Below are 10,440 nucleotides of genomic sequence, written 5' to 3'. Positions count from 1 at the left end.
TGACTTTTTCTTCCAAAATGGACTGTGTTTTGCTTTTTATTGTTGACTATTGTCCCATATGAAAATTGTTAAATTTATAAACTTATTACTAGTTACAGTATTTCTGTGATGTCTCCCATCCATTATGAATGGAAGGATCACCCATCCATTATGAATGGAAGGATCACCCTGCCCAGAATCCATAATCTGCTGGTGCCCAGTACCAGATGGAGCCAGGCTCCAGTCACAGCACAAAGGAGAGTCCTTACCCCCCAAGGGAGGGCCAGTTTACAGAAGGGGGTGGAAGCTCCAGCACGGAGCAGGATGTTAGGAAAGGGGGAGCTGAGATGTATCAGCTGCTGCAACCTTATCCAAAAACAAGGAAGGGAGGGGTCTGGTTTAGTTTAATGATTACGTCACACCCTTTCTCAAATGTTCATTCAGTCACACTTTATTTTGCTCCCTGATACATAAATTGAAACAAAAAAAGGACAACTCATATGAATGCTCAATATTGATTTTATTCCAGAAACAAGTGTCGTTCTTTTGCGTCGCACAGATCCCAGAGAAAGTCGGTGAAGATCATTTGCATTAATCACAACACAGCAGATTAAGATCAAGAGGCATCATTCTTTGTTGAACCTCACATTGTAGGACGCATAATAGCCATTGTTGTACATGTAAAGCCTCTGATTAGTGTGATTGTAGTGCAGGTTGACAAATTTCTCCTGGAATTTCTAAAGGGGAAAACTCATGTATCTCTCCTCTCCAGTCTTGGTGTCATATGAGTAATAGATCTCCTCCGTCTTCAGATCTCCTGGCCTGGTGGCGTACACAACTCCACACACCATGAAAGCATTCCCTACTCGAGGCTTGAACGCACTAGTGGTCCATTCATCCTCAATACCGAATGATTTGTCATTTATCTTAACGACCGCAATTTTACCCTTGGCCTCCTCTGTGGCATACATTACCCACAATCCTTTCTCATCAGCTGAAAGGTCCAGATACTGGTTTGGCGAATAAGTGCAGGTGAATCTGTCGCTTGCTTTTGTGATTTGTCGGTGACTATAAACAGAGGAGGTCAGATTTAATTTGGACATTCTGACTGGGTTGGCAGCCTGTTAATATAACGTTACCATGGCCAACGTAATTATTGGTTGTGTATTCAGAATTTCCTAAATTAGTAGTATGCTTCAACTCAGGAGCAAATATACAAAAGTACTTTCACAAGACTTCGGGGCTTATATAGCCCATTTTTTGACACCTTGCAGGTTGCAGCACCTGTCCTAGTTCACAGCATTGTTAGCCAAGGCACATGCAAAGATATGTCACTTATTGTTATCTTCAGCAAACAGAAATTAAACACTTGTTTGAAATGATCCATTCATGTTTGGTATTGCATCAGAATCACTGATGGGAGGTCTACCACCTGACAGAGCTCCCAATGGTCTGAATGCTCAATATACTGTGCACATTTGTCATTTTTTGAGATTAGAAACAAGATGAATAATTACAATCTATCTTTATTTTATAAAGTAACCAACAGGCAAAAACAATCATAACACTTTAAACCATTATACAGAGTTTTATAATCACTTGACAGTCAAACCCTTTGAGTCTTTAATTCTTACGTTTGGTGGTTTTCTTTTCCTTAACTTTCTTGGATTTGGCTTTAACCGCTGGCTGCTTGGCATCAAGAGCAGGCCTAGACCTGGTCAGGGGGTACGCAGTGGGGCTTAGCTTGCTGTAGCCCATCTCTGGATCGGAGCGTATACCCTGGGCAGAGATGGACTTGCCTGGAGAAGAGCGAGGGGAGTCATCCAGCAGGTTAGGCTGTGAGTAGGAGCGCATGGCCGGCGAACTGGTGGGACGGTACAGCGTTGTGCCTCCTAACATGGGCAGGTGGACATGCTCATTGCTCAGATTAGTGACGGAATAGCGACTGCTGTTGGACATGACAATGTGGTGCCAAGAACTTAGAGGGGTGGCAGAGAAGTGCTGAGGGCCACTTGAATCCTCTCTGGCTCCTCCTCGAGATATGACTATTGAGCTGCGTGGTGTTACAGCATCCACGGCGCTCTGGAAGGTCTTGAGGATGCGGTCGCTCTTCTGCTTCTCTTTCTTCTGACGGGACTCAACCTTCCTCAGCTTGCGGCGGTGATCCCTCATCATCTGTTTCCTTGTATCTGCCAGTCCCCTGCACACAAACATCAGATAACGTCAGTCTTTTATGACGTCATTCACGGTGAAGATCTAGACAAATTCCCAGCTCATATCTAGAACCTATTTGGTTCGACTACACCATCAATTTAACAACGATAGATCTGTAATCACTCGTCATCACTCAGTGTTTTGCAACAATAAACCTTAATAGGCTACTCTGTGAAACAATTTAGAAGGCACACCTGAGAGTATGATCAAACAGCAGGAGACATGCTCACCTGTAGTCTACCTTTCCTGTCCTGTCACGATCAAGTCTCTGAATCAGCTCCTCAATCTGGTATCGATCCAAAGGAATACTTGATTGCTATCATGGTGTCACAGGACAGAAAGAAAGATCTGTTACACTAATCCCCTACAGTACGGTTTTACTGATTCACTGTGTGTTGGTCAAGGATCAGCATCAGTAAAGATTTGTGAAGAGCACTAGAAGAGAGCTAATCATGCGCGATTTCAAAAGGTCAATTTCAGGGTCCTCTGCCCTGCAAATGTCACGGACTCGACACAGTTCAAAACAATCTTTATTTGGAAACCTGCACCGCCTTCCTGAAGTCAGCAACAGGGACTCGCATTGTGCCATCTTTGTCAATGTTCCTAAAGAAATCCCACAGGCGTAGTTTGCGTTGATCCAAATAATCCTTCAAAAACATTGGGAGAAGACATTTTGAAAAATATTAAACGGATGTAGAAACAAACAGAAAGCTTTACTAATTTAATATGTGAGTAAAACACTTATTCTATATATGAATATGAGACTATATTTTCATATGAAATGCTTTTAGGACTACTTATTCTCATTATGTGACCAAAACACGCCTGGATGACTTTCATTGGATCAACACGTGTCGGTGGCTTCTTGGCGATGAAGCCTCCTACTCCTCCAAACTGTACATCCAGACCGGGATGCTCCTGACATGTAACATCCAACAGATGCACAAATGTCTCATTTACCAGCACATTCTGGACAAAAGAGAAAACACAAGGATGGTGTTGACAAGAACAGGACACGCTCACTCTGCTTCATTTGATAGGGAAAAGATAGATTTCTTTGAACTGTGATCAAATGATGACAGAACGGTCCGATCAGGGTGACAGACAGACAGACAGAAGGAGAGTGGCGCCACAGTAACTCACACATATGTTGATCTCCTCCAAGGCAGTTCTAGCTGTGTTCTTCACCACATTAACCAGGGCCAGTGCTCCCTCTACTGTTAAAGAGTTGTAAGCCAGCTACAGAAGTGTAAAAAATAAACCACTTTAAAAAGTACCTGCGTCATACTGATGATGCATGTTAGGTTCACACAAGCATGTCCACCCACCAGTAGGACTCGGAGTGTGTCATTGAACTCAAGACCCCTGCACAGCATGCCGACACCCTCATTGGTGATGCGGTTGTTGTTGAGGTTGAGGTGCACCAGAGTGTTGTTGAATTTTAGGGCCTCTCCCATGGCCAGAGCGCCCTCGTTACCAAAACCGTTCCATGATAAGTCGAGGTGTGTTAACATCATGTTCACCTAAACATGGAGGGTGGGATCAGATGTTGTGTACCAAGTCGGCGATCAAATGGATCTCTTATTCAACCCTACCTTGAGTCCAGCACAAAGAGCCACAGCCCCTTTCATTCTAAGATGGTTCCAGCTAAGATCCAGCACCTCAAGACCCTCGTTATTTGCTGTAGAAATGGAAGACTTCTGTGCTAATTCCTCTTGATTGGCATTACATTCACAGAGTAAAGCAATTAATTTGGTCACATCTACAAAGACAGATTAGTGAATTGCACCGTACCCAACAGTTGTCCCAACTGTTCCCCTCCTTTTCCACAAAACTCATTATGGCTCAGGTCTAGCTCCTTCAGTCTGGAATTGGTCTACAGGTAAAAATATTAGTGACATAATCATTACAAAAGTAACCAAAATAGCCTACAACTACTTAACAACCAACCATGACTAAGATGTAATTCGTCATGTAAGGCTTAAAGGTAAGAGTTTGGATGACTGATTATTAATCGCTTACCAATAGTGCATCTACAAAATATTTTGCATCATCATCAGTAAATCCGTTTCCTGTTGGGACAAAATATGAAATGTATAAATATATAGGATAAGTTTACGAATGAATAAAATCCCATGACAGACCTAATTTTCTGATCTAGTGGGAAATTGTTTTCTTTTTCATCTTCCCATCATTGTGTCCAGCCTGATCTGGTCACAGTACATCACCCCGTATGTCAATGCGGTTAAAGCCGTTAATGTTACCTGGAATTACCTGAAAGTTTTATAGATTTTAATGAAATGTTGTCCAGCAACACTTTAGTCACGTGCTCAGCTCCTGCAGACTGCAGGTCGTTGTTGGACAAATCCTGAAAGCGAAGCAGATGGTGGTACAGTATACGCTGCATACTCCACTGTAAAAGTCAAGTAAAAATGTCACCTGGAAAGCTCTTGTGCCCTCTAGTGGTAGGTTTGCAGTCCGACATACCAGGTGCTGCATGGTGAAATTAGCCCTCAGCATCTCCATAAGGTATTCGGCTCCCTCCGCTTGAATGTGATTGTCTGCCAGTTCCAGAGTGTTGATATGCATATCAGCCTAAATACAAAGAGCTTATCGGAAATGTTCTATTTTCTTTTTTTCTTTGACTGCACTCAATAACATAGCATTTTAAACTTACCACTAAAGCAATAGCAAGCGCTTTACACCCCAAAGGTCCCAGCCCATGGTGGCTGAGGGCCATGGTTGTAGACTCATAGTTTCTTATAAAGTAGGAGACTGGCACTACACCCACCAGCTTGCAGGCCTGGAGGTACACTTCAGGTATAGACGTCCCCTCGTCGCTCTCCTCTTTTTCTGGATATGAGTAAGTCCATATGAGTAAGTGGCTATATATACAGTAATACACTTGTCAAAACAAGACATTTATTTGTATTATTTTTGGAATGTTTTTTTTAACCACACGATGAATTAATATCAAATTTACAGCTTTACAGTAAGAACAGCAAAGTGGCTTATACTGTCTTTACCCAACAACTCCAACAATTAATCCAAGAATGAGTTTAATGTACTTACCATCCGAGTCCAAGTCTGTGTCAAACTCATCCTCCACGTCCTGCGGTTGAGTTGGGTTGAGACAATCGTCCTCTTTTAAGCAGAGGGACTCAAAAGACAGCGTTGACATTGCTGGATGCTGTCAGAGCCTGTGTCCTGTTTGAAACCACTTCCCAGATCCAAAGGGAATACAGTCTTCTGTATGTGTTTACTGTATGGGCTAGCAGCACAGAGGAATGAAATAGGCCTGTGCTGCCCAGCAGGTAATTCTACCCCTCAGGTAACGTTTCATGTGTAGTGACATCAACAATTTATGTCTTCGTGTGGTTACAATGTTGTGTTTTTTTTAGTAACACTAAGCAAAACTGTAAGTAGGCTACAGCATGACACAGTGGGCCTATGTGAAATGATATGCTTTAAAGCATGGGGTAGTAAAGTGGCATTTTATAGGATGTTTTACATTATCATATTATCTTATTTTATAGAATGCTGTGTTTTTTTGTTTATTTTGAACCAGATTAAGACGAATTAATTTACAAAAACATCCATGGGGAAACCACACCAGTGACATTTGACTTGCGACCCTTCACCTTTCTCTCGCCACTACCAACTTCAGAACGCGCATGCGCTAATATCACTGCAGAAACATGATTGCCAGCCTGTTGTATTATGCGCTCTACCCACTGTCACGGTACGTGGCTGGTCGACACTCCGGTAAGTCTTGCAGTACGTTGTCGTGCAAGGGTTCATGTTTTAAAATGACAGTGTCACGACATGTATTTCTGTTGAGTAGCTTTTGGGAGCTAACAGTTGCTAACGGTAAGTTTAGTTCGCTGCTGACCGTGCAGTTTGTCTCGACATTTGTTGGCGCGAGCGTTAGTTTGATCACTGAAACTTAAACTGACACTTTTGTACTGGTTCCCTAGTGTGAGCTACTAGTTCCTCCTTTGAGAAAACGGAAACGTAATGCATATTATCTTATTGCCATTGATTTAACTTTGACTTGTGGAAACTTGTTGGCTTGCACCTGTTTTTTGAAGCTTGCACTGGCGTCCCTCATGACGTCACAACGCCCCCACGTGTGACTGTTTTGCTGTGTAGTTTTGGTTCAGTAAAATAGATTTATTTGTCGCATTTGATAGTGTTTTTCATATCTTGACAAAATGAAATGACACAAAGCTAAAGAGCTCGGTGTGTTTCAGCTCAGTATGAATGCATCAGTGTTTTCTGACACTAACCTTGTCTTCTAGAGGCCTCGAAGACGGGTCTTCCTCCTGCACAGGTTAATGGCAAGGCAGTGTGGGATGGTGGTGCTGTCACAACCAGAAGGGTCACCGAGTTTCAGAAAGCCCTGCTGGACCAGGGGCTCAGCCCAAGCAGTGAGACGGAGAGAGGGATGAAGGAACCCAGAGGCCCAGAAAAGGAAGATGATACGAGGTCCAAAGAACAGCTCGTGGCCGTCCTGCATGAAGAAACAGAGAACGGGGCCGTGTCAGCGATGACTGAGGTGAAATCTACAGAAGCAGGGACAAGAAGTGGACTGCAGCAGGACCAAGTGGAAGCTCCTGAGCAAAAAGTTGGGGAAATAACTATTCACCATGAGGTGCTCCAGATGATGCAAAATACAGAGGATGGAATTATTGTTCCAACTTTTTTCATCAGTCCAGAAAAAAATATTGGGGCACAATTAGATTGCCTGCAAAAGGAGGACAGCACGGAAGAAACCACCAGTCCAGTGCAGGAAAAAATAAAGATGCTAAGCTTGGAAGAGTCAGTAACTCCAGCTGAGCAAAGCAGTAAAGCGACTCCGGCTAAAAGTGCAGCTGGAGTAACCGAGTGCTGGGATGAATATTGGGCTCCGACTGCTGATGAAGCGCATGGTGGGGAAAGCGGCTCTGAGCTGTCATTTTCCTGCCTTCTCTCCAACACTCATAGCCATCTTAAACCCAGCGGGCAGCATGATACACAAACTAGCTGGCACTTTCCTGCAGGACCTGGCCTGGCCAAAGAGGTGCACTGTCCACTGTGGCAATTTCCTGTCGCGAGCTATTACCCGCCAATAGAGCTGACCGTTCCATTTGAAGGTGAGACTCCGATATCTCCCGCTACCGGAACACCATTGGTTAAACATCCAGCTGTTTATTTGCACAGACTTGTGTGTATCTGCTTGTTTTCCACCTAGTGATGTGGAGAGTATGGGAGGAGATGGATGAGAGCGCCACTGCAGCAGAGCCCTTGCCGTTCACCAAGGCCTCCATGGACTTCACTGTGATGTCTTACAACATCCTCGCTCAGGACCTACTAGAGGCCAACCAGGAGCTGTACACACACTGCCCCCTGGAGGTGCTCGACTGGAGCTACCGCTGCAGCCTGCTCCTAGAGGAAATACAGAAATGGGAACCAGATGTGCGTCGAGTGCCAGCTGATGCTGTGCATTTTCTGTTTCATTCATAAATACAGACTAGATACATTTTTAATTGTAATGCTCATGTGTCCACTGATGAGTTTTGTGTTTTTCTCCGGGGTTTAGATTCTGTGTCTCCAAGAAGTTCAGGAGGACCACTACAATGAACTACTGCACCCGGTCCTGTCTCATATGGGTAAGTCATCAGTGAAAACACAGTGTAACAGCCATGTTGGATTACATGTATTGTATCTTCCATGTTGTCGCTCCAGGCTACACCTGCGTGTTCAAGCGGCGTACGGGGACCAAGACGGACGGCTGTGCTACGTGCTACCGTAGCGGTTGCTTCTCTGAAGTCTCGGTCACCGCGCTGGAGTTCTTCAGGCCTGACGTAGGGCTGCTGGACCGGCACAACGTGGGCATTGTTTTGTTGCTTCGGCCAATGGTCATCAAGGGGTCAGAGGTCAAGGCGAAGGGCCTCCCCCTGTGTGTGGCCAACACCCACCTGCTCTTCAACCCCAGGAGGGGTGATGTGAAGCTGGCTCAGTTCGCCATAATGCTGGCAGAAATCGACCGCGTCGTCAAATCCTGTAAGGCCAATGGCGAAGACTGTAACCTTATATTGTGCGGGGACTTTAACGCTGTCGCCCAAATGTCTCTTTACCAGCTGATCACCACCGGCGAGCTCTACATCCAGGGTCTACCAGCATGGATGGTGAGACTTAAACACTGCAAAGAATAACTGTTCAGTTATCAGTAAATCAGTTTGTTTCAGGTTTTTTTTTTTTATTATTATTTTTTTATCCATGATGCTTGCAGGATTTCCCTCTTTAAACCTGTATGTGTTCACCAACAGATATCCGGTCGAGAGGACCAGTCACAAAACAGCCATTGTCACAGACTGTATGCCCCCCTGTGGCCCAGCTCGCTGGGAATCACTGACCACTGTCAGTACACAACAGCTAACGACATGTTGAAGAGTCAGAAATCAGGTCATTGTTTGAAGCTGTGGTGTTTTGTACCTATTGTAGTTTTTGTAATCTTGATCCATGGAATGAGTTTCAGTCTTTTGTGTTTCATCTCCACTCACCTCACTTCCTGTCCTGTATTTCTTCTTGTGTAGGAAAATATCAGTACAGCCACGACTTCATGCAGCAGCTGCGCTTCTGTCCAGCGGCATGCGTCCGTCCTCTGGACTTAGAGCTGATCCCAGGAGTGACAGACGACACACCAGGTACAGGCTTACAGTACCAAAAACCACAACGTCGCTTTTTACCGTAATGGTTTGAATATCGGAGTCTTTCTTTTAATGCACAGATGCTTCAAGGGGAAGTCAACCGTATGATGAAAGGTGAGCTTACCTTGTGTGATGTGCAAAACAAGAAGATGTAAAAAAAGGGAGAGTGAAGGCTCAGTTAGGTGGAATTGTGATGTGATTTTAGTTACAGGTTCAACCACACCATCAGGCATCGGTTAGACCTGGAGTCCGTCTACAAACACATTCTTCCGAGCTTTGGCAATCCAGAAGTCACGACGCTGCACTCTGAAGGCGGAGCTACTGTGGACTACATCTTCTACACCCCGAGACGCAACTTAACCTGTAATCAAAGCGGTATGAGGACATGACACAAAAGACGGCGTTTCAGCTCTACTGTAGATAACTTATTATTGTTCTTCTTTTTTTCTCAGCTGGTGACTTTGTGAGTGCGGGTCTGAAGCTGATTGGTTCTCTCTCCCTCCTATCGGAGGATGTCTTATGGTCAATGAGGGGCCTGCCCAATCACATGTTCCCCTCCGACCATCTCAGTCTTTTGGCCAAGTTCCAGCTGGACCTGAATGCTGCATGATGGGAAAGACGGGGTGATGTCAGAGGATGGGCATGTTTCTGTTGAAATGGTTCAGGAGTTGCTCTGTTTTGCTATTTTTGTTTGTGTTTTTGTCATTATTAATACCATAACGTCTGGCTCACTCCTTGCACCAAAGGCTCATAGCTTCCTAACTGAATGGAAGTTTGTTCAAAAAGGACCAGAAAAAAATAATGGATGCCAACAATCAGTCTTGTTCCACATGGTTCTCCTCAGATAAACGACATAAAGAGATAATGCACTGACCTGCTCAGCTGCTCTTTCGCTTTTTAATTTATTTTAAACCTAATTTTCAGAGAGCGAGTTAGATTTGTGATTGAGTCAGTTGTATTTTTTTCGGATGGTAAAAATAAATATTTTCCATTATCTTGTGGCTCCTTAGTGATTTTTTTTGTTGCTCTTCAACACATTACAGAAATGAGTCTGCCTCCAGACATGCATAGCTCTTTCCCAGAGTTATAATGCAGCAGCAGCATTAAATCCTCCCTGTGTATCCCGCCTGGTCTGGTGCTGAGATAGTGACCTGAATGTCCGCTCTGCCCCTCCCACCCTACTACACTTAGGTCGTCGGTTGTTCAGGGAGAAGATGTCTGGCTGATGCGTGAATGAATAATTCATTTAGAAAGTCGAGTGTTCATGCATGATGGGGCTCGGTAAGAGAGCTTTGTGTAAGTGTGGGCTATGAAATGTCTGCAGAGGTGATTACCATCAGTAGGATGTCTTTCACCCGCCCCTCTCATTCTTGTCAATGCAAATATATTTGCCATATGCCGTAATACAATCATCCATGGACAGTTAAAAACTTTAATGTACAGAGGAGTCAGATTGGGTGTGTCTTTCTTCCCCCCCGTGGCGTCAAATGCATCAAAGTAAACAAAGGAGGTCAGTAGGTCATCCTGCCTTCTGTTTCTACATCTTACAAACACT

At 44.3% G+C, this 10,440-nt stretch overlaps 3 protein-coding genes across 4 annotated transcripts; 1 reads left to right on the top strand and 2 right to left on the bottom strand.

Annotated features, from left to right (window-relative positions):
- Window positions 1-605: 605 nt before the first annotated feature.
- Window positions 606-1,464, bottom strand: LOC116383387 (olfactomedin-like). Its single transcript, XM_031847182.1, is given in 3 exon segments — window positions 606-1,113; window positions 1,115-1,157; window positions 1,449-1,464. Coding segments are annotated over 3 exon segments (567 nt in total).
- A 95-nt stretch (window positions 1,465-1,559) lies between these two features.
- lrrc74a (leucine rich repeat containing 74A) lies at window positions 1,560-5,374 on the bottom strand. The gene is made up of 13 exons (XM_031848141.1): window positions 5,266-5,374; window positions 4,871-5,046; window positions 4,681-4,788; window positions 4,468-4,561; window positions 4,216-4,265; window positions 3,988-4,069; window positions 3,789-3,874; window positions 3,522-3,716; window positions 3,337-3,432; window positions 3,019-3,162; window positions 2,736-2,840; window positions 2,424-2,509; window positions 1,560-2,179 (listed from the first exon to the last, which is right to left on the bottom strand). Exons 1-13 carry the CDS (start codon window positions 5,372-5,374, stop codon window positions 1,603-1,605), a joined length of 1,908 nt encoding a protein of 635 aa, XP_031704001.1. The 3' UTR covers window positions 1,560-1,602.
- Window positions 5,375-5,866: 492 nt separating this feature from the next.
- Window positions 5,867-9,879, top strand: angel1 (angel homolog 1 (Drosophila)). 2 transcript variants are annotated; one of them, XM_031847696.1, is made up of 10 exons: window positions 5,867-5,958; window positions 6,495-7,328; window positions 7,427-7,650; window positions 7,775-7,844; window positions 7,921-8,363; window positions 8,505-8,640; window positions 8,772-8,882; window positions 8,966-8,999; window positions 9,091-9,248; window positions 9,338-9,879. In XM_031847696.1, exons 1-10 carry the CDS (start codon window positions 5,892-5,894, stop codon window positions 9,493-9,495), a joined length of 2,235 nt encoding a protein of 744 aa, XP_031703556.1. In that variant the 5' UTR covers window positions 5,867-5,891; the 3' UTR covers window positions 9,496-9,879. The 2 variants fall into 2 exon arrangements, with proteins under 2 accessions (XP_031703556.1, XP_031703555.1); XM_031847695.1 differs by having other exon boundaries at window positions 9,091-9,260.
- Window positions 9,880-10,440: the final 561 nt, after the last annotated feature.

Source organism: Anarrhichthys ocellatus, unplaced genomic scaffold (assembly GCF_004355925.1).
Source record: "Anarrhichthys ocellatus isolate YVR2014 unplaced genomic scaffold, GSC_Weel_1.0 scaffold7, whole genome shotgun sequence".
Taxonomy (NCBI): Eukaryota; Metazoa; Chordata; class Actinopteri; order Perciformes; family Anarhichadidae; genus Anarrhichthys; species Anarrhichthys ocellatus.
The sequence above is the reverse complement of the archived record's forward strand: the minus strand, read 5'-3'. Positions and strand labels throughout refer to the sequence as shown.